Source organism: Spea bombifrons, chromosome 3, assembly GCF_027358695.1.
Source record: "Spea bombifrons isolate aSpeBom1 chromosome 3, aSpeBom1.2.pri, whole genome shotgun sequence".
In the NCBI taxonomy this organism is placed as follows: domain Eukaryota; kingdom Metazoa; phylum Chordata; class Amphibia; order Anura; family Pelobatidae; genus Spea; species Spea bombifrons.
This window is the reverse complement of record NC_071089.1, coordinates 105,341,018-105,359,402: the sequence shown is the minus strand read 5'-3', so window position 1 is coordinate 105,359,402 and position 18,385 is coordinate 105,341,018. Positions and strand designations below refer to the sequence as shown.

The 18,385-nt window shown below is 42.4% G+C and overlaps 1 protein-coding gene and 1 long non-coding RNA gene across 2 annotated transcripts in view; both read left to right on the top strand.

The window, feature by feature from the left end:
* The first annotated feature begins 4,390 nt into the window (after positions 1 to 4,390).
* The window catches only part of PPP2R3A (protein phosphatase 2 regulatory subunit B''alpha), a 37,569-nt gene continuing 23,574 nt past the window's right edge, over positions 4,391 to 18,385 (top strand). Inside the window, exons 1-2 of the mRNA XM_053459209.1 lie at positions 4,391 to 4,669; positions 11,410 to 13,971. Coding sequence (XP_053315184.1) covers positions 11,992 to 13,971 — 1,980 coding nt within the window. The 5' untranslated portion in view covers positions 4,391 to 4,669; positions 11,410 to 11,991. The remainder of the gene's footprint in view (positions 4,670 to 11,409; positions 13,972 to 18,385) is intronic.
* LOC128483149 (uncharacterized) lies at positions 17,365 to 17,789 on the top strand. Its single transcript, XR_008351044.1, has 2 exons — positions 17,365 to 17,495; positions 17,533 to 17,789. It is a non-coding gene; the product is annotated as an uncharacterized LOC128483149 (long non-coding RNA).

The following is an 18,385-nucleotide window of genomic DNA, read 5'->3' as shown; positions in this document are numbered from 1 at the left end:
TTCTGATCGAGGGTGTGAGGGCTGCTGCGTGGAATGCGCTCCTTTACAGAAGACATGACCTCACCGCTCTGTAAATGACTATTCCCGGGGCCGGGTACGTATTATTTTACAAACACTGCTATGCCTCATCATTTCCCGGGGGAGAAAGTTAAAGGAACTCTGAAGGCTGAAGAACTGAATCATTTGTATTTAATTATTTTGTTGACCCATCTCAAAGAATCTTTTTTTATAGGGCGTTTCATTACATTTATTTATATAGCGCCAGCAGATTCTGTAGCGCCCTCACAATGAAAATATTTCACTAAGACAAACGGCAACAGCATTAGCACACGTTAAAACAAGCCGGTACAGAAGGAGAAGAGCGCCCTGTTCTTTTGAGCTTACAATCTATTACTTTTTTTTATAGTAGAGTTCATGAAATTCGTGTATCTGCCTATAAAATGTAACGCTTGCCAAAAAACAAATGTGTTGCCATTGTGATGGTGTTTTCCGTCCCGCTCCTCCGCAGCATGGAAGCGTATAGTAGGAAGTATTGTTTTGGAAATCCTTTTAAGGTCACGGTTTGTCGTATCTTACAAGGAAGCCCCGGATCGCAGCAGAAATGAGTCACTTGTCTGTGTGCGGCCGTGCCAAGTATTCGACACGATTTCAGATCCTCGAGTGTGGGTGAGAACGACCAACCGAGAAATCGTGCCTCTGCCCGAGGACGCCAACAAAAAACTGCACATCACGTGGAGCCGGCCCCTGCGGCAGCGAAAGAGTTAATGTCACTGCGTGTAAGGACAGTAGATCTTTTGTTCTGAGATCACAAATGTGTTTGAAATGATTAATGGATCATAAATTCTGTAGGTGAACTATTAGATTATATGATCTAATCGACAAAATATTTCAAGCCGGTGGGATCTCCTCTAGAAGTGTTTGAGCAGCATTCATACATATAGCTGAATGTGTTGAGCCACGCCACAATAGCAAAACAGATTCACGTTCATTGGCAACCACTCTCAGAACTAATACAGAATACAAACATAATGCTCCCGCATCCCTCGCTATTTATATTCAGATATATATATATATGTGTATATATATATATATATATATATATATATATGTATGTCAACTGGCCTATTATTATATTTTATAGTCTAGAAATAAAAGAAAATAAAGGAACAATAAAGATACAGCGCTCTGGAATATGATGGCGCTATATAAAACAATAAATAATGATAATAATATGCATTGCGCTGCTGGTACATAATTCTGCTGGATGGTATTATTACATTATTACAGAGCGCCCGCAGATTCTGTTACTATCCAGTGAGAATTAACAATAACATTAACATTGACAACATACACAAACTTGCGTTAAGACTTCAACATCTCCTGCGCGCTTCAACATCTCCTGCGCGCTTCACCATCTCCTGCGCGCTTCAACGTCCCCTGCATGCTTTGGTACAACCTGCTGCTCAAAAAATGATCTCCAACATGTATTAAACACTAAATATGGCTTTTTACTGATGTTATAGGCGGTGTTTTGTGTAAAGCTTCTGAAGTTCCTTATCTCGGTGATTGTCTGCAGTATGCATATCACACAGCGTCGCTCGCTTGTCGCCCCATCATAGTTTGTGTCGGTGTTCAGATACTGAGGCCTCCTGCGGTTTTCTTCATTATCGCTCCATTTGATGCTTCTTGTAATCGGCTTTACGCAGCTGTTTAATATACTCGGTATTCCTGGTAGGATAATCTGTGTATTAAAACATCCATGTCACCCATTTAGTAGGAAGTAACCGGATCACTGACACAGACGGCGTGTGTGATCTCGTACGTTATTACTGCTAACGTAAGTCCTTTGCATCTCCCCCTCTACCAGCAGATCACAGAGGAACCTCTCCAGCCTTATTTCATTATTCCGCCCCAAGAACGCTGCGTTTATTAGAAAGCACGGCATACTGACATTCACTTACGCCGCCCTACCCGGTGGATTATGTCACCCTGACAGATGGTGCGTTTTAAGATAGTTTTAGTTACTTGGCAGTTTATGCGCACGCTGACAAGAGTGACAGCCAGATTAGTTTTCAAGTGAAGACTTTTTTTTGTTTGCTTAAAAAGTAACATAAAATGTGCGCACACCAGTAAATCACCCCGCTGTTTGACATGGCGGACGTGGGAGAAATGGGGATCTAATGATAGGTTTTGCTAATCACCCGCCACCATATTACATTGCGTTCCAGCGGCCGGTGGGGTAATGTGTGCTTAGCGGGTAGGTGTTAGGTGAAGCAGTGTCACGTTTTGCATGGGTGTTCCAGGTCCCGTCGGTGTGCGCCGGCTGCCATATGTATTTCTTCACAAATCTTCATTGTCTCCCGGCCAGACTTCAAACTAGACTTCACAGTACTTCACCTCCCTTTCCTCCGCTCGCTTATACTAAAAACGGAAGCATACTTAAGAACACTTTCCACGCAGTTGAGGAGTTACTATTAAAATCAATTGCATACTTGCGACAGCTCCATGTATACCAGCTGAACATGCGCAAGTGCCTGTCACTCCACTCCTAAGGGCTGATTTTGCCTTGATTGTAATTGGAAAGCTGCAGCGCATGTGTCTGAAGTGTTCTTAGAAAATACCCCCTGCTTCCATCCAATTTGCCATTAAAAAAATAATGTATGTGCCGATTTGCATACAGTAACGCTTTAAGGGTACGTGCGTCCTCGCAGGAATATTGTGTTAGCATGCGAGGGCATGCGACTTCGGTTGTATTTGGTTACATTTGCGTAACGTTTTGCAACATTGCAGCTCTTTCCAGGCCAAATCGTTGAACAAAATCCAAAATGGAGCCCTTCACGTTAATGGCGCGTGTAGTTTCTCCATCTGCTGGCATGTTAAATATGACGGGTCGCAGTTTCTTATTCCCTTGGATGCAATCATCAAAAATACGCTTGCTACAGACAGAGGGCTGGGCTGGTTTAGTGGAAAGCGATAGCGCCATTTATCATTCCTGGGGTTGTTCTTGTGAATTGATTATTATTATTAGTACTCATATACCCCCAATGCTAACTCATATAGCGCGTTACTTAATATATGGGCTTTCCATACACTACATGGCAGAGACACGCCGATACAAAATGACTACAATGAAATAATACCGCTATCCCCTGATAAACTGCGTTCAGAAAGCACTCCGCTTTACAAAGCGGGGAAATTGCATTTACATTCTCTAGAACCTGGTTTGTCCAACAGTTTAAAACTCGACTGCAGCACCTCCTGAGCTTGCCAACAAAGTTTATTATATGGAGAGAAAATAAAATTCTATACAATGTAATAATAACTAATGCAAGATAATACTGGAAAATACAAAATACACATAATACATTTAAAAGACAAACATCAAACGGAGAACCCAAGTCTCCTTCACAAATAGGAAATGTGTGGCCTAATGTCAAGCAGGTACTCTTAATGGAAGGGATGTAGTCTGGAGGTAACAGTTAATATGCCTATAATCGTGTTGATCCAGGATATATTATATCACTCGGTTACATGAACCCGTAGGTGCCTCGCTGGGTGGTCGGGGACGGCAGTCACCGGCGCATGATCAGATGCCAAAGCCTGGGTTTTATTAAAGTTTATTTTAAACCTGAGAGTGTTGAGTAGTTATTAATAACATGAAATGTATGGGGTAGGGATGTCAGGGGATATTTTGTATGGAGTTATTCCTACTTGAGGTCTGGGAATGTTCGGATGGATCTTCTAGCTGGAAAGTGGGGTTCCAGGGCTAAAGCAAACAATAACTGGGATGGCGTCCATGTCACATGGACTTGAGAGCAGCTAGAATGTTAATAATTGCCCGAGCTGTAACTTGTGAGTGCATGCGAGCTGTTGGGTTTTGCCAATTGAGTTAACCCCTTTTTGTCAGATATCTAATTGTTCTGACTCTCGCCATGTAATATTCTTATCGTCTGCACCCCATATGCTAACATCATCCACGCCTCTCCAGGAGAAAAGGCTCCGGCACGTATGGTGTGCGCTGCCAAGGAGCTCATTAGGTAAACGTTAGGAAAATGGTGATAAGGCGGTGTTTTCATGAAAAAGATGGGAGTTTTCTGTACACAGCCGGGTCACGCAATTTGTGAACAATACAAAATGTCCTTAAGAGAACTCTAAATCGCCCCGGCTCTGTCTCTTTTAACTTTCTCCATTATCTGGCTCTCTGTACCGTCTGTCTCGGACTCTCACCCCCTGCTCTGCTATTCTGTTCTTTTCTCCTATATTTTGCTCTCCTCACCCCCTTTACTGGCTACAGCTGCTCTGTTTTGTGTTTAAAAAAAGATTTCAAAGTGCTTAGTACTGTTTGTGGAAGCATTAAATAAGAAGAAGTGTCATATGCCTCTGGTGGTAAAAAGCTTGCTGGTGAAAAATCCTCTCTTCCCGAGCAGCCGCTCAAACGGGCTGAATCCCAGCTCCACGAGCGCACGGCACACACTGCTTATTAGACTGTCTTCTGTCTATCGGACTAAGAAGATCTTCCCTGGACATACAATATGAAGTGGCTTATATTATCCCAAAAAGTCTACTAATCTCCCTAACACCGATGTCTCTTCTCTCTCTGCAGCTCTGCTGTGTGATCAGTGTGTCTGTCTCTCGGGTACTTGGAAAGGCTACATCTTCACTCCCTCCGGTAAGAACCTGTCTCCATATTATATATATATATATGTATATAGATAGTAATGTATACATGTGCATATGTATTTCTCTGCATCTTCCCTGGGCATCATGTAACCGGGAGCCCACACGCAGCTATGTATGTTAGATCTGAGCCATGCAATGTGGTTTGTCCATTTCCATTTTGTTAACGTGTCTTGGTGGAGCGGGGAAGTTTTTAGGCATGCAGTATGTACACGCCATAATATACAGATTACACGTTATGGGACGTGAAGTACCCACAGTGGAGAGCACTAGTTAGCGGTTATCTCTTCAGGTTTGGCATTAAAATGCAAACGGGAGAAACATTTCACTTAATTTCGCTCGTATTGGGATTCCTCGTAAAACTAAAGGAAACCAATAGTTGCCGTTGCGTGTGTTGTGCATTACAGAGATAAAAGTACAGGTTTTATAAGACTATTTGTAAAGTGCAGTTTACTTTCATGTCTGCTTTTACAATGAGCCCTTTTCAGGAGAAAATCATACATAAATCACATAAATCCCATGATAATCTCATTATTATTATTATCACTATTATTATTGACATTGGGAGCCTGTGGGGATCAATAAGATAATCGGGGAACGTGTCTTATGTTTGGAATTGTTCATTGAAAAATGTCACCTACATGCTATATTGCTAAGCAGGCGTAGGAAGCTTTTAACTCATTTGTTACAGCACTAGACAAGCTGCAGCTTCTTTCGGTTCCAGGGAAGTTTAACTTCTCAGGCCAAGTTGAAGTCAGATTAGTGAATATTCAACCTAATAACTGTGGACCTTAGTGTACAATGTGAAGCAGAGTAACAGGGGTTAGTAGATTATCTTCAGCATCTCCAATACTCAAAATGTTCATTAATTTGAGATTTCTTTTCTAAATATTCTGAGAAGATTCTATACACCACAGTTCTATAATTCTATTTTTTTAATAAATTACTTTATGATATTAATTTAGCACATTAATTATTGCACATTAAATAATGCTACCCATATATATGCTTTGTAAATAAATAAATACATACAAAATATCAGCCAAGTTCCCCATCTCTTCCCCTAAACCCATATGTAGTGGGGCAGGTATAAAAAAAAAAAAAACAATAATAAAACAATAAGGGCGCACCCAACTGTACCCCCTGACCACCTACCTACTGCTCAGTGAAGTAGAAGGGGTTAGAAATGTAGACAAAGTTGTTGGAGGCATGGACCCCATTACGTGTCACCGCCATGCTGGGTTGGACTGGGGTTATAAAAGTAATTAAACCCTTATTTGGGTATCTATAACCCCCTGCCACCTACCCCTGCCTATTGGGGTGGAGGTTCATGTACGTTTGGAGTGGCATGAAATCCATACTTCTCCTGTGGGATGGAGTAAGTGGTGTTTAAATAGAAGACATTTTTAAAAAGCTTCCCCCAACCTCGAAGTCCCCCTGGAGCATGGAAACTGGAAGTGAAAAGGTATTTCCCTTTAATGGGTCCATCCAGAAATAATCAGTGAAGCCTCCCAGGCCTCGTCTCCAGCTTAGGAAAAGGGGTCATCCAGAAAATAAAAGGGTGTGGGGGGAGAGAAATCCCTGAGGACTACAAAAAAAACTTGTAAAGCGTCTTCCTTCGGTGTGATGTACAGATTACATATGGTGGGAGCCTGAGCGCTCACACTAGAGGCGGTAGTCGGTGACTCTCTCTCGAGGTTTTCCATTAAAAGACAAACAGTTGTGTTTATACCGTAAAGAGATAAAAGGAGAGATTTTAACATGTTCCTGATTATGTAGTAAAAATTCTTTTCATGCTTGCTTTTTACAATTAACCCTTTATAGGACCATGTAAAATCATGTGTAAATCCCAGTTGGCAGGATGGCTGTGGCTTAAATTTCCTCACTTCGCTATTCATCATGAAGGGGTGAACACCGTCAGGTTTTTCCGAGAAGAAGCTGACCTGGCCCTGTATAATGCATAATTCAGTGGAGATTTACCTATGCATTATACAGGACCAGCTAATCCCTTCCTGCAGCAGAAGCTCATTGGGTTAGTAGTTTGTAATGTATAATATGAATAAGTAATGTATAAGTCAAGGAGTTCAAACCACAGCCTTCCCTTTAGAAAATAGACCCCGAAGATTGGAGATCAATGCATTAACTATGGTGACCGCTTAGTCTAGTAAGACGAACACTTCCGCCATGCACTAGAAGAACGGGCAACATAGCGCACACCTTCTCTGATACTGTCTGCGTTCTACGTATGGATACATTGTGCCGTATTTCTCTTCACATTGTACGCCTTGTCCGTGTTAACAGGCCGGCGTGGGTATAAGTGATCTCCCCTTTAAGCTGGCCCATTGGGCCGTGGTGCTACAGAGAGCCTTATTGCTCCATTGGAGCAATTGGCTCCCTGTTATGTGGCAATGCCACACTAGGCCTAGTTGCCCTGGGCTAGTCACAATATCAAAAGTGATTTTGCACAAAACAACCCCAAAAACTGTATGTTGGGATTATGTTCACATTCTGAAGGTTGGAGTGTTTTGAATCTGTATCTGGCACTTCCTTTCTGTGATTACAATGTACTGATGATTGCAATTTATATGGTGATCGTACTAAATACATACGTGATACGCGTTACTCTTCTGTATGTGAGATGTCAGCACGTTGTCTCACCCCTGTATGGAAAGCTCTTTAAATCTGAAACCGTCTGCGGAGTAGATGACAAAGCTTATTCCGCAGCTGTCTGGCCTCGGCCCTGGGTGGCACCGAGCTTCTAGTATCTTCATGTGGACATTTTGACCTCAGATATTTTTAACGCTCCTGGCTTTGTCAGCTGCCACTTCGTGAATTATTTTTTTTTCACTTTTCTTTTTCCTTGTCTGGTTCCTCAATAGAGCGGCACCTGGCAAAACAGAACGAGAAAACCAATATTCTGTGACTGCGTATATATATTGTATAAAACAGCAAGAAAGATAACATGGAAACCAAGCAGTGGGACAGCTATAAAGAAAATCGTTCACAGATAGAGCGTTAGGGAACCGCTCTAAATGTAGCCGACGTATAGAATAGGGGGAATAATAATAAGAAAAATAATCATTAAATTCAGTCTTTCCAGTACTCTGACCCACAATGTGATTAAAAAAAAAAAAAAAGGCAGAGGAAGCGATTTCATCTCAACTTTAAAGCAATAGAGTTTATTGACCACAGTGTTCTCTGTATCTGCAAACGTAATCCATCTGGTATGAAACGTGGCTGTCCTTAAAGTTAGAACCAATGAAACATGTCATAAACGTGACGTTAGTCGTCGGCTCTGAAATATGGAATTGCTGGGTTCGAGAAAGTGCGTGCTTCACAGGCGATTACCCAGATTCTAATAGCACCAAGGAACCGGCTGGTGCTCTATTAATAAGTGTAATGTTAATTGGTTACGATAACATATATATTATCAGTGCGCTTAACTGCCGGCTTGGACTGTGAGGCTGCATATCGCATACAAGCGGCACAAGAGCAGGATGTACGAGAGGTTATTGACATTCGGGAAGATTTCGCTTTTGTTCCCTTTATAGTCTGTTTGATCATTTTACCTCTCGCTCATTCTTTCATCCTCAAGCAGAGCGGTCGCATCAAACGGCGTGGATAATCAATGTTATGCACGAGCTTCTCCCACTGGGAAAATGGTAATAACTACCCTCCGTGTCGTGCAGCGGGAAGGTTATTTATTCCACTGCTGGCCTCCAGCGGGAAAGGGGTTAATGTGTACTTTAAGGGTCTCATTATTAAAAGAAGGGAATTATAACCCAAAATGCCCTTAACCTGCGGTTTCTATGCATTATTTCTATAGCAGTTATGATAGCTAGTGTTTCTGATCTATTTACTGTATTTGTTGGGTTTTGGAAGAGCTGTGTGAAGTGGTTAATCTCCGCTTTGCAGTGGGTCTTCCTCTTTTTGGCAGGCAATTGGTTAACATCCGGTCCTCATAAGTCACTAGAAGGGGTTAATCACCGCCATGCATGTCTCTTTCTCTCATGAAGCATGAGAATGACTGAAGTAACCTTGTTAAAGGTCTTCATGGGAGGGCTGGGTCAGGCGCTCTCGGAGTATTAGACAGCACTGGACTTTTAGACCGGTACCTCTCCTCATTAAAACATCTTGTATTGGACATCGATTTGGTCCAAAAACTTTGACCAGGCATGGTTATGCCCTGAAAGAGACAGTCATGACGTGTTTTATTATTCCCTTTCTTTTAAAATATGTGCCCGAAACTGATGGGCCCACGTGTTCTGCTCATGGACTCACTAGCCAGACCGGTTCCAAAGGTCAAGGGCCAAAAACAGGACAGGTTTGTGGATATCTCGGCTTTAGTGCTGGCATCTCCGTTACAGGAGAACTGTCAGGTAAGGATAGCCGCGTGTGGCTCTGGAGATGTGCAAATAAAGAACCCTTGCTACATACATGTATAGATATAATAAATATAATTATATGCACTAGATTACCAAAAGATGACTTTTGTCATGACGGAATTCAAAGATCTCCACCGTCCCCGGGCCAAGCATTAGCAGAGGACCTCATTACCTATGTTTTATGTTACGTTTAATATATTTCATTGTGTCGCACGCTCCACGCTCAGCTGCTTCTGGAAAGTCACTATCCTTTGAGCGAGGTCAGTGGACAGCAGGGCTTTACAGCTGTTGGCCCCCTTACCTCCTTCCAATGTAAACCAGTAAGTGACGGCTTCGGCATGATGGGAGGTGGGGGCCACCGACAGCTGACTGTCTAGGCTTGTCTTCTAATAGGAAGTGTTCTGGACAAGAGGACGGAGGAGAGGAACGTTGCATGGCGAGAGGTTTGTGAACTTAAGAGAAGAGACAGCTTTCAGACTTATCAATGCGTGTCACGTGTGCCTAGATAATTTTGGATGGCTCTGTTGTGTGGAGGGTCATAATTAATCTAACCCGTGTATAAATATTATGATGTGAACGTTCTGAAGCCTGGACCACTTCCCTTCTCATGTCTCCACGTCGCTATTTGCTGAGCGCGGTCAGGATGCCATCAGGGCGGTATCGTTAGTATTTGTGTTTATTCTGGAACGATGACAAGATGTAGTAACTTTATCATTTCCCAGCGTAATTCTGCAAGACGTTAACCCCTTCAGTCATTTTAGCTGGAGAGCAAATGATGCCAGTGATGGGTGTGCTGTTGATCTGACCATAGAATTTGACGGTAGATATGAACCATTTGGCCCATCTAGTGTGTCCATTTTTCCTGATGGAAGGGACTCAGACCCCAATAGTATTATGCCTATCCCATGCCTCTTTAAATTCTTTCACGGTATTAGCATCCACCACTTTTGCTGGGAGACTGTTCCATTTATCTACTACTTTCTCAGTATAGTAGAACTTCCCTAAATTAGACTATGACCTTTTGTTCTGACGTTTCTCTACCTTTCAAATAAGCTTGCCTCTCGTATTTTGTTAAATTCCGTATTTAAATGTTTAAATTCTTTCCTACAAGCTATACACATTCAGATCTCTTTTACATCTTCTTTGGCTCTCCACTTGTTGAGCACTCACTTTCCCATGATGCTTAACATACCAGACTGGTATATCTGGAGTAATAACTAACTCTAGCTGCAATACAACCATAGCACCCTATGGTTTCGTGTTGGGGTGCGGTGAGGCGCCCAACGAGGGCACATATTGTATGTTGGCAGAAGATAGGCAGCGGCATGGCAGGACTCCACAAGGTGGGAGGGGGAGGTGAGAGTAGTGTATACTGTAGTATCAGAATTAGTGTGCATGTATGTAAATGTATATTGCTGTAGTCTGTATGTGTATACTGTGATGTCAGAGTCACTGTGTGTAAATGTATATAGTGCTGGTGTCATATACTGTGATGTCAGAGTCACTGTGTGTAAATGTATATAGTGCTGGTGTCATATACTGTGAGCGTGTGTATACTGTGATGTCAGAGTCACTGTGTGTAAATGTATATAGTGCTGGTGTCATATACTGTGATGTCAGAGTCACTGTGTGTAAATGTATATAGTGCTGGTGTCATATACTGTGAGCGTGTGTATACTGTGATGTCAGAGTCACTGTGTGTAAATGTATATAGTGCTGGTGTCATATACTGTGAGCGTGTGTATACTGTGATGTCAGAGTCACTGTGTGTAAATGTATATAGTGCTGGTGTCATATACTGTGAGGGTGTGTATACTGTGATGTCAGAGTCACTGTGTGTAAATGTATATAGTGCTGGTGTCATATACTGTGAGTGTGTGTATACTGTGATGTCAGAGTCACTGTGTGTAAATGTATATAGTGTTGGTGTCATATACCCGGCATACAACTTCATGATCTGATACGGACAGGACATTTTTCTGCAAGCCGAAACCTTACTTTGTACTCAACTTTTCCACAGACACTTACTCTGACTGGAAAGGCTTGTATAACATGATAACTGCTTTAATTTCTTTTCTGTAAACATGAGTTATACCATTTTTAGGGTACAGAAACACACAGCACCTCATGGGTATAAGAATAAGACTAAGCAATGTTGTGCAATGTGTACGACGGTAGCAGATGGATTAGCAGGTATTGTGTTAGCCGCGGTGGAAATAGGCAATAGAAAAGAAGATACATTAATTGCCTTTCTTAATCATTTTGTATTGATAAACCCCTGAAGTACTGTATAAGGATGTAGAATATTGAAAAGTTCTTATTTGTTGCTTTTTTTGTCTTTTTCTAGGATTGTCGACTGGAAAAACTGAACTAGAATTCCAGAAGACTGCACCCCTGTTTCAGATCTGTTGAATTTTATCTTTTTGGTTAAAGCTACAAAAAACCCGGATTTCCAAAGCGGATGGCAATGGTTCCCTTGAGAGGGTCTGCCATTTTTAATAAAATATCTGAGTTGGGACACATAATACCACAGGAGAGGAGATGCTGCATGCACTGAAAGCAAGAAGCAAATGTAAATAAAATAAAACCCTATCCCTTCTCCATCTGCCACTTTATTCAGCTGGAAACCGACACCACCCTTTGGCACGCTGAATGATAGCTTTTGCAGTTCTATTTATTCTCAGCATGTCTACGTATTTTCAATCTATGTTTGTCTGTTTGTTTTCCTCTGTTTGGACCTTGCTGGAGTCCCAACCAATAGCTAAACCACGAAGAGTAGTTCCTGCATTTTTGTAAACATATATATATTATTTTCTGTACCTGGATTACAAAACAACTGTTCTTCTTCATATATGTATTTGTTAGGGTGAAGTTCATAGTTCATAATGGATTGTTGAGATTTATCTGCTTTTATTTATTTATTATCCTGATGGCAGCACCTTACAAGGTGATTGTTACCAAGGTCACCTGTTACAACAGTTTTGTTGTGGACAAGCGGATTGAGAATGTTGTTCATTATTGCCCTGCTGGTTGTCAGGTTTATAAACATGGGGTTCAGTGCATGGTTGCACATCACAGCGTGTGCGCTGAACTTCTCAAAGCTCCAGAGACCTCTGGCATCAGCAGTGAAGATATTACACACAGAACAGCAGCTGGTGAGAGTGTAGTTGTTGAGGACGACTCGCATTTCAATCCAAGGGTCAAAAAGGCTACTGCTGTCCAAAATACTGGAAGCCTTAAGGACATTACCGGTGAGGCCATTAACCTTGCCAGTGGAAAAATCAAGGAATTCTCGTTTGAAAAGCTAAGGAATGCATCGAGCCAACATGTCAACCTCAGAAAAGGTCGTAAAGTCCGCCCTGATTCTTTTGGCAGGAAATCTGCTGATTATGATTTCATCTATGGCCATTTTGGTAACAACGAAAACTGCCCCCCCTTTGGTTTATTACCAGCTCAAGGGTCGGAGGAAAAAGCGATAATCCCCCACAATGTCTCTTTAGAACAGAATATCAATAGCATGGCCACTTTGTACCTGCAAGGTCTTTCAGAAGAGAACATTATCAGCCAGATTCTGAAGAAGCACAAATTGGACAGCTCTGGATCTGGCGAAGACATCAAAATGTGCCTAGATATCCTGCTCAAGTGCTCTGAGGACCTGAAGAAGTGCACCAATATTATTAAACAGTGCATAAAAAACAGATCAGTTGGAGGCAATAATGGTGTGGGTGACGGAAAGGGAGCAGACCATTTTCCCAACCCAGAGATTATTTACATGAATGTTATGGCAAGGCTGTCCTCTTACCTAAAAAAGCTGCCATTTGAGGTGGAACAAGGACCTCATGGGAGAGCTGAGCCTAACGATTTGGCGGAACTAGTTAGCAGCCTGCACAGCCTGCAGCAACAACCTTTCTCACCGATATATGGCCACGAGCAACCACCGAAATATGAAGATGTTGTTCAGACACCACCTTTGTTGCAAGCTATTTCAAGGTCTCCCACTGACCATCATGAAGAAATAAAACAAAATGTCAATGATGGTGATACAGCTACAAAATCTCCGTCATCCATTGCACCGCCACTGCCAGCCAAAACATGGCAAAGAAGCAACAAACAGACCCAAGTAGGTTCTACGAGAAAACAATCTGTATCTGCCCACCAAATTACCCCTCAAGCAAACATCACCCCTGGTAAAACAGGAGAGAAAAGTTCAAGGAATTCAATTGACAATCTATTCATTGAGGAAGATTCAGATCTGGAGAAAGCACTTAATCGCAAATATAAATCAGGTTGTACAGGTTTGCCTGAAACCAGCAAATTCACTGGTGAAAGTCCATCCCATCCCAAGACCATTAGTTCCCCAGCACCTGGTGAGACCTCTATGAAAACCTTTAGCAATTCATCTCCATCCATTGCCTACAACAAAGATGGTAGTGGTACTAGTGGAGCCATTACTACATCCAGCAGACACTCAGTGGAGCCTAGCAAAGTTGCCAAAAGCGACCACGAGGAAATAGACAAATTGCTTTTGGACTTGGAACGTTTTTCTCAAAAAATAGAAAATACACTAAAGAATCCTCCACTTTCCTCTTCGGCAACTTGCAAACTTCAGTCTGAACTTCCTGATGTCAAGGCTGATCCTGGCAACCTGTTGTCATCAACTGCCTATGCAAAAGAGGAAGATAGTAACCTTTTGCTTCGTATACTGGGGAGCATCGAGGATTTTGCTCAGGAACTAGTTGATTGGCGGTCAGGAAGAGGCACTTTATCAAAGCAAAAGGAAGTTATGCAGATCCTTCAGGAAACCTTGGTTCCCTCTTCTCCTGTGTCTTCCCCATCTATTCAGAACCAGAGCCAAGTCAAGGATTCCGGGCCAACATTGTCCATCCAGCAGACACCAGAGGTTATCAAGGTAAGAATAAACCTTCAGTTATAATTAGAACGCAATGTGCCTTGGCTTAAAGAGTCTTAGAAATGAGAGCTCTGTTTTAAAAGTAAAGTGGTCGCCGTAAAAACCAAAAGTATTGACTGGTAGAATGAGTTTGTTGCTACACCTTTTGAAAATCCCTAAATATATATGTATGTTTGCGGGTTCTAAATGAACGAGTGACCTTTGTTTACCAGGCATATCTCAGTCTCTGGGTTAATGTTTTGAATAATTTTAAGGGGCTCCCAGCCTTTAATGCATATGATAGCTCTATGGTCCCTTTACGTTGTTTGTTGTCCATTTTTCCCCCCAGCTAAATGCCTTGCAGAAGATGTGATTGAATTTTGTGAAAGAATTTTGTGAAAGACATAGGGTGCTAGGATTTGTATTTTTTATTAATAGAGTTTAAACTTTTTTTCCTGATAAAAATGTCATACCTTTTGGCCTCATCTTAGATTGAGGGTAGCTATATGCCTATCCCATGCATGTTTCCATTCTTCCACTGTATTAGTCTCTACGGCTTCTTCAGGAAGGCTTATCTACTTATCTGGCTCCCTCCCGGTAATGTAAAACTTCCTTAGTGGTTAAAATAAAGTGTAGAATGGATAACGTTCTGTAACTGGAGTAAATTGGCATGCCCAAGCTCATTATCTTTGTTCTGGAGTAGAATGCATATTTGCTTCCGCATACCCTATATGTGGCTCGTTAAGAACCTAAAATAAAAGTTTTTCTATGTATGTGTGCTCTGGCAAACTAGTTAGCTTCTAAACCTAGCGCCTTGGAGTGTCCTGCTATATTTAACAAAGAAGAGGTAGAACGTGGCTTAGCGGCTTACCATTACCTTGTATGGAGTAGAAGAGCAATGTTCACGGCCCACCCGGTGCTTGGCTGTCGGAGTCTGGCTCCTTTCGATCCCGGGGGAGCTAATGGGATTTGCGTTTTTGTGTTTTTCAGCTGGCTGTCAGTTTTATTCGCTGATCTATGTGCTTTGTCTGTGAGACAGCTTTGGCTGATAAACTGGTCTTGAATCAGGTTCTGATAGTTACAAAGGAAGTGAAAACATCCAGGAACGAAAATCCAGAGTATGACCAAGTCTTCTACAAATGTATAAGATGCGTTAACTCGTCCTATTATAAAATAGTATTATGTTTGAGTAACCATTCCGAACATTCTTCGCAACAAATGATTCTTTCTAGGTATATGATTCTTCAGTGCAGACATTGCTACATGGTTCTGCACCCAGCATGTCCGTTTTGGCCTGGTTTAACTGGACCCAGCAGGCAGTGTAGCTGCTGAATGCAGAAAAACGGCATCGGGGTTTCATTAACAGACAAATTGCTCGTAAGACTTGGTGTATGAGCTTCATTTTGTGAACACAATAAGAAAAGCAACCGTGACACAAGAGCTCCGTAAGTTTCAAAAGGTCAAGACTCAGATGGGCATATAACAAAAAAAAAATAAAATAAATAACAAAACATGGGTCCCCAGTATCAGACAGTATAGCCCTCATGTGTCTGTCTTCAGATATTAGGACCCTAATATGGCAAAGCTGGACCAGTCATACCACAAGCTCTCCATGGGAATGAGACCACTGACTTGCTCCTCGTGTGGCACTGAGCTGTTTCAGCTTTATAGACAATTGTGGCTTCGTGTTTGTTTTATACCATCTGTCAGAGATTGGGCATATACAATATATAATAAACTCATGGCCAGATAAGTGGTCTTTCTTGGTGGGAAACTATTATAAGCTTAAGACAAACACATTTAGTTCGGGAACATCGAGGATTGTGTATATAGAGGAGTTGTTGGGTATTTTGCTTGTTCTATACATCTCACATATTGACAGTGGCGACACTAGACTCTTCCGGCCTTTGATTTCTGTTATGAATTGGGATATAGGATATACTCACGCAATTTTTATTACTCAAAAATCTCAAGTTATTATTTATAGGTTACCCACCTGCAGTGGTACGTGAGCTCGTAATATTTTGTACATAAACACGTATGAAATATCCTAAAATAAGGGAAAACCGTATCATTTTGAAACGTCATACTGCTATGTTGCATGCTTCAAAGAGTAAAGAGCGTTAGAATTGGCTCGGCTAGTGTCAGCCCTGTTAGAGAGTCATGGATTTGATATGTAGCGGAATATAATAAAATCTAGAATTGGTGGGAAGTTTGTCATTCAGGTCTTGCGTTTGTGTTGTGGAATATTTTTCATGGACATATAACTTCTGTAAGTCTGCTGTAGATCTCCCTCTGTAGTTTGGTTGTGTTGTCTCCCAGGTAGCCACCATGTTTATCCACAGCCCTTCTGTCCTCTAAAACTATTCCTTATGGACAAGCTGAATATTTAAGATGTAATAGATGTTCACCGATTGCTATGGCAGAACCCCAAAATATTCTTTGCGAAAAAGGCCCCAGCTACATTCTTGAGCCGCTCGGATCAGACAGGAAGGGGTTACATGTGTTTACATACAACTCGTAGACACCGAGCCGCCTGCAGGTAACACAATATGAGATCTGCTCTTCATGGAGGGACTCCAGAGAACCTGATCCCAAATCCTGGCTACAAGCCAGCGGCGTCGCGCTGTCACTGTCCCCACTTCCCAGCTGGAACGGACTGTCTTGCAGAATGAACTTTGCCGGTCGGTACGTTGGCTTTGACAGCGTGTGGGGGGTGGGGGTGCATTGTCATGGTGTGGTTTGCTAATGTAATAAGTGTGTAAAGGGTGGAATGGATGCCGTTTTTTTTGCTATTTTTCTCTTATTCCCAGGATCTATATTCTGTGCATTATTGCGCAGGTTTACAGCACATGTACACAGTGCTTGAGATAGGAGTGTGCACGGCATCTGAGATATGTGCGAGAATTGTCCTCCGTTCAGCTCTGATGCTAAGAGAAGCCTTAACTTTTCCTTTATTAACTGTTATTGGGGTTGTGCATACATGTAACAGAATACATGGTCAAACATGGATCAAACCAAGGAATACGATCAAATATTTTAATATACTTTAGGTAAAAGCAGCTGATAAAATGATATAAACTATACATTGAACAATGAAACATTGTATATAGTGCTGCATTACAGTTTCACATACTTTCCTCTCATTGCGTTCCATTGTGACCTCCTGTCCCGCTGCATTATGATGTCACACACACTTGCATATGACTGCATATTCATCTTGCCACAAGCTCCTGATATGTTTTTGTGTACTAAGCGGTACTCGGTAGCTTACACAACTGTGTTTTAACTACACGGTACTTATCTGCATAGCTTCTGTTGTTCTTTCTTTGCATTGTACATTAAACTGGTTTAAATCGGTCCAGGCATATATTTGAAAGTCCTTCTAAGTCAGGAACGGGGGGAGCTCTGTGATGCTCTGCAGCGGTGTAGGTCAGGGGGGAACTCTGCGATGCTCTGCAGCAGTGTAGGTCAGGGGGAGCTCTGTGATGCTCTGCAGCAGTGTAGGTCAGGGGGGAGCTCTGCGATGCTCTGCAGCAGTGTAGGTCAGGGGGAACTCTGCGATGCTCTGCAGCGGTGTAGGTTAGGGGGGAGCTCTGCGATGCTCTGCAGCAGTGTAGGTCAGGGGGAGCTCTGCGATGCTCTGCAGAAGTGTAGGTCAGGGGGGAGCTCTGTGATGCTCTGCAGCAGTGTAGGTTAGGGGGGAGCTCTGCGATGCTCTGCAGCGGTGTAGGTCAGGGGGGAGATGTGTGATGCTCTGTAAGGTTCCTGTTATAAGGTTTGGGAAGGCCCTGCTTTTAGCACTGACGTCTCTAATGTTCCCTATTAAGAAGATGAAATCTGGGAAAGGTCTGGTGAGCACACGAGGAGACCTCTGTGGGGTTTGGCAAAGCCTGGTTGTTTGGCTGGGGAGTCGGTAAAGCTCTGCACATGTGATGTAAGATCTGTGAATTTAATGAACCCATGAATAGAAAACCTTGGGTCTAGTAAAAGGTGTGATGTAACCATAATTAGAACGTACAAAGCATAGAACACCACCATCCGGGGAATCGCAAACACCCCAGGAAAGGTCAGGAAAACCAATCACTGAATAACTCATCACTTTCTGGGTTCATTACTTTAAATCTCTTTTCCTCGTGTGCTTCAGAGTCTGCGGCCCAGATCCACTCAGTATAGTATCAGACACGATGATCGTTCCGACAGATAATATGGTCTACAAGACTCCAATTAAATGTATTTAGTGGTCAGTCCTTGTTATTGCGGGTTGTGGGGATCATGAATCCTGGAACGGTTGAGGAGATTTTCTGATGTACCCTCCCTGGGAGCTGTAAAGTCTGTGGAGGTCTACGTATGACCTTAGTTAAAGCTTCCACGTTACCGACTCCCGGGGATCGGATATATACCGCCGACGTGACAGCAGCTATCCTCACAACAA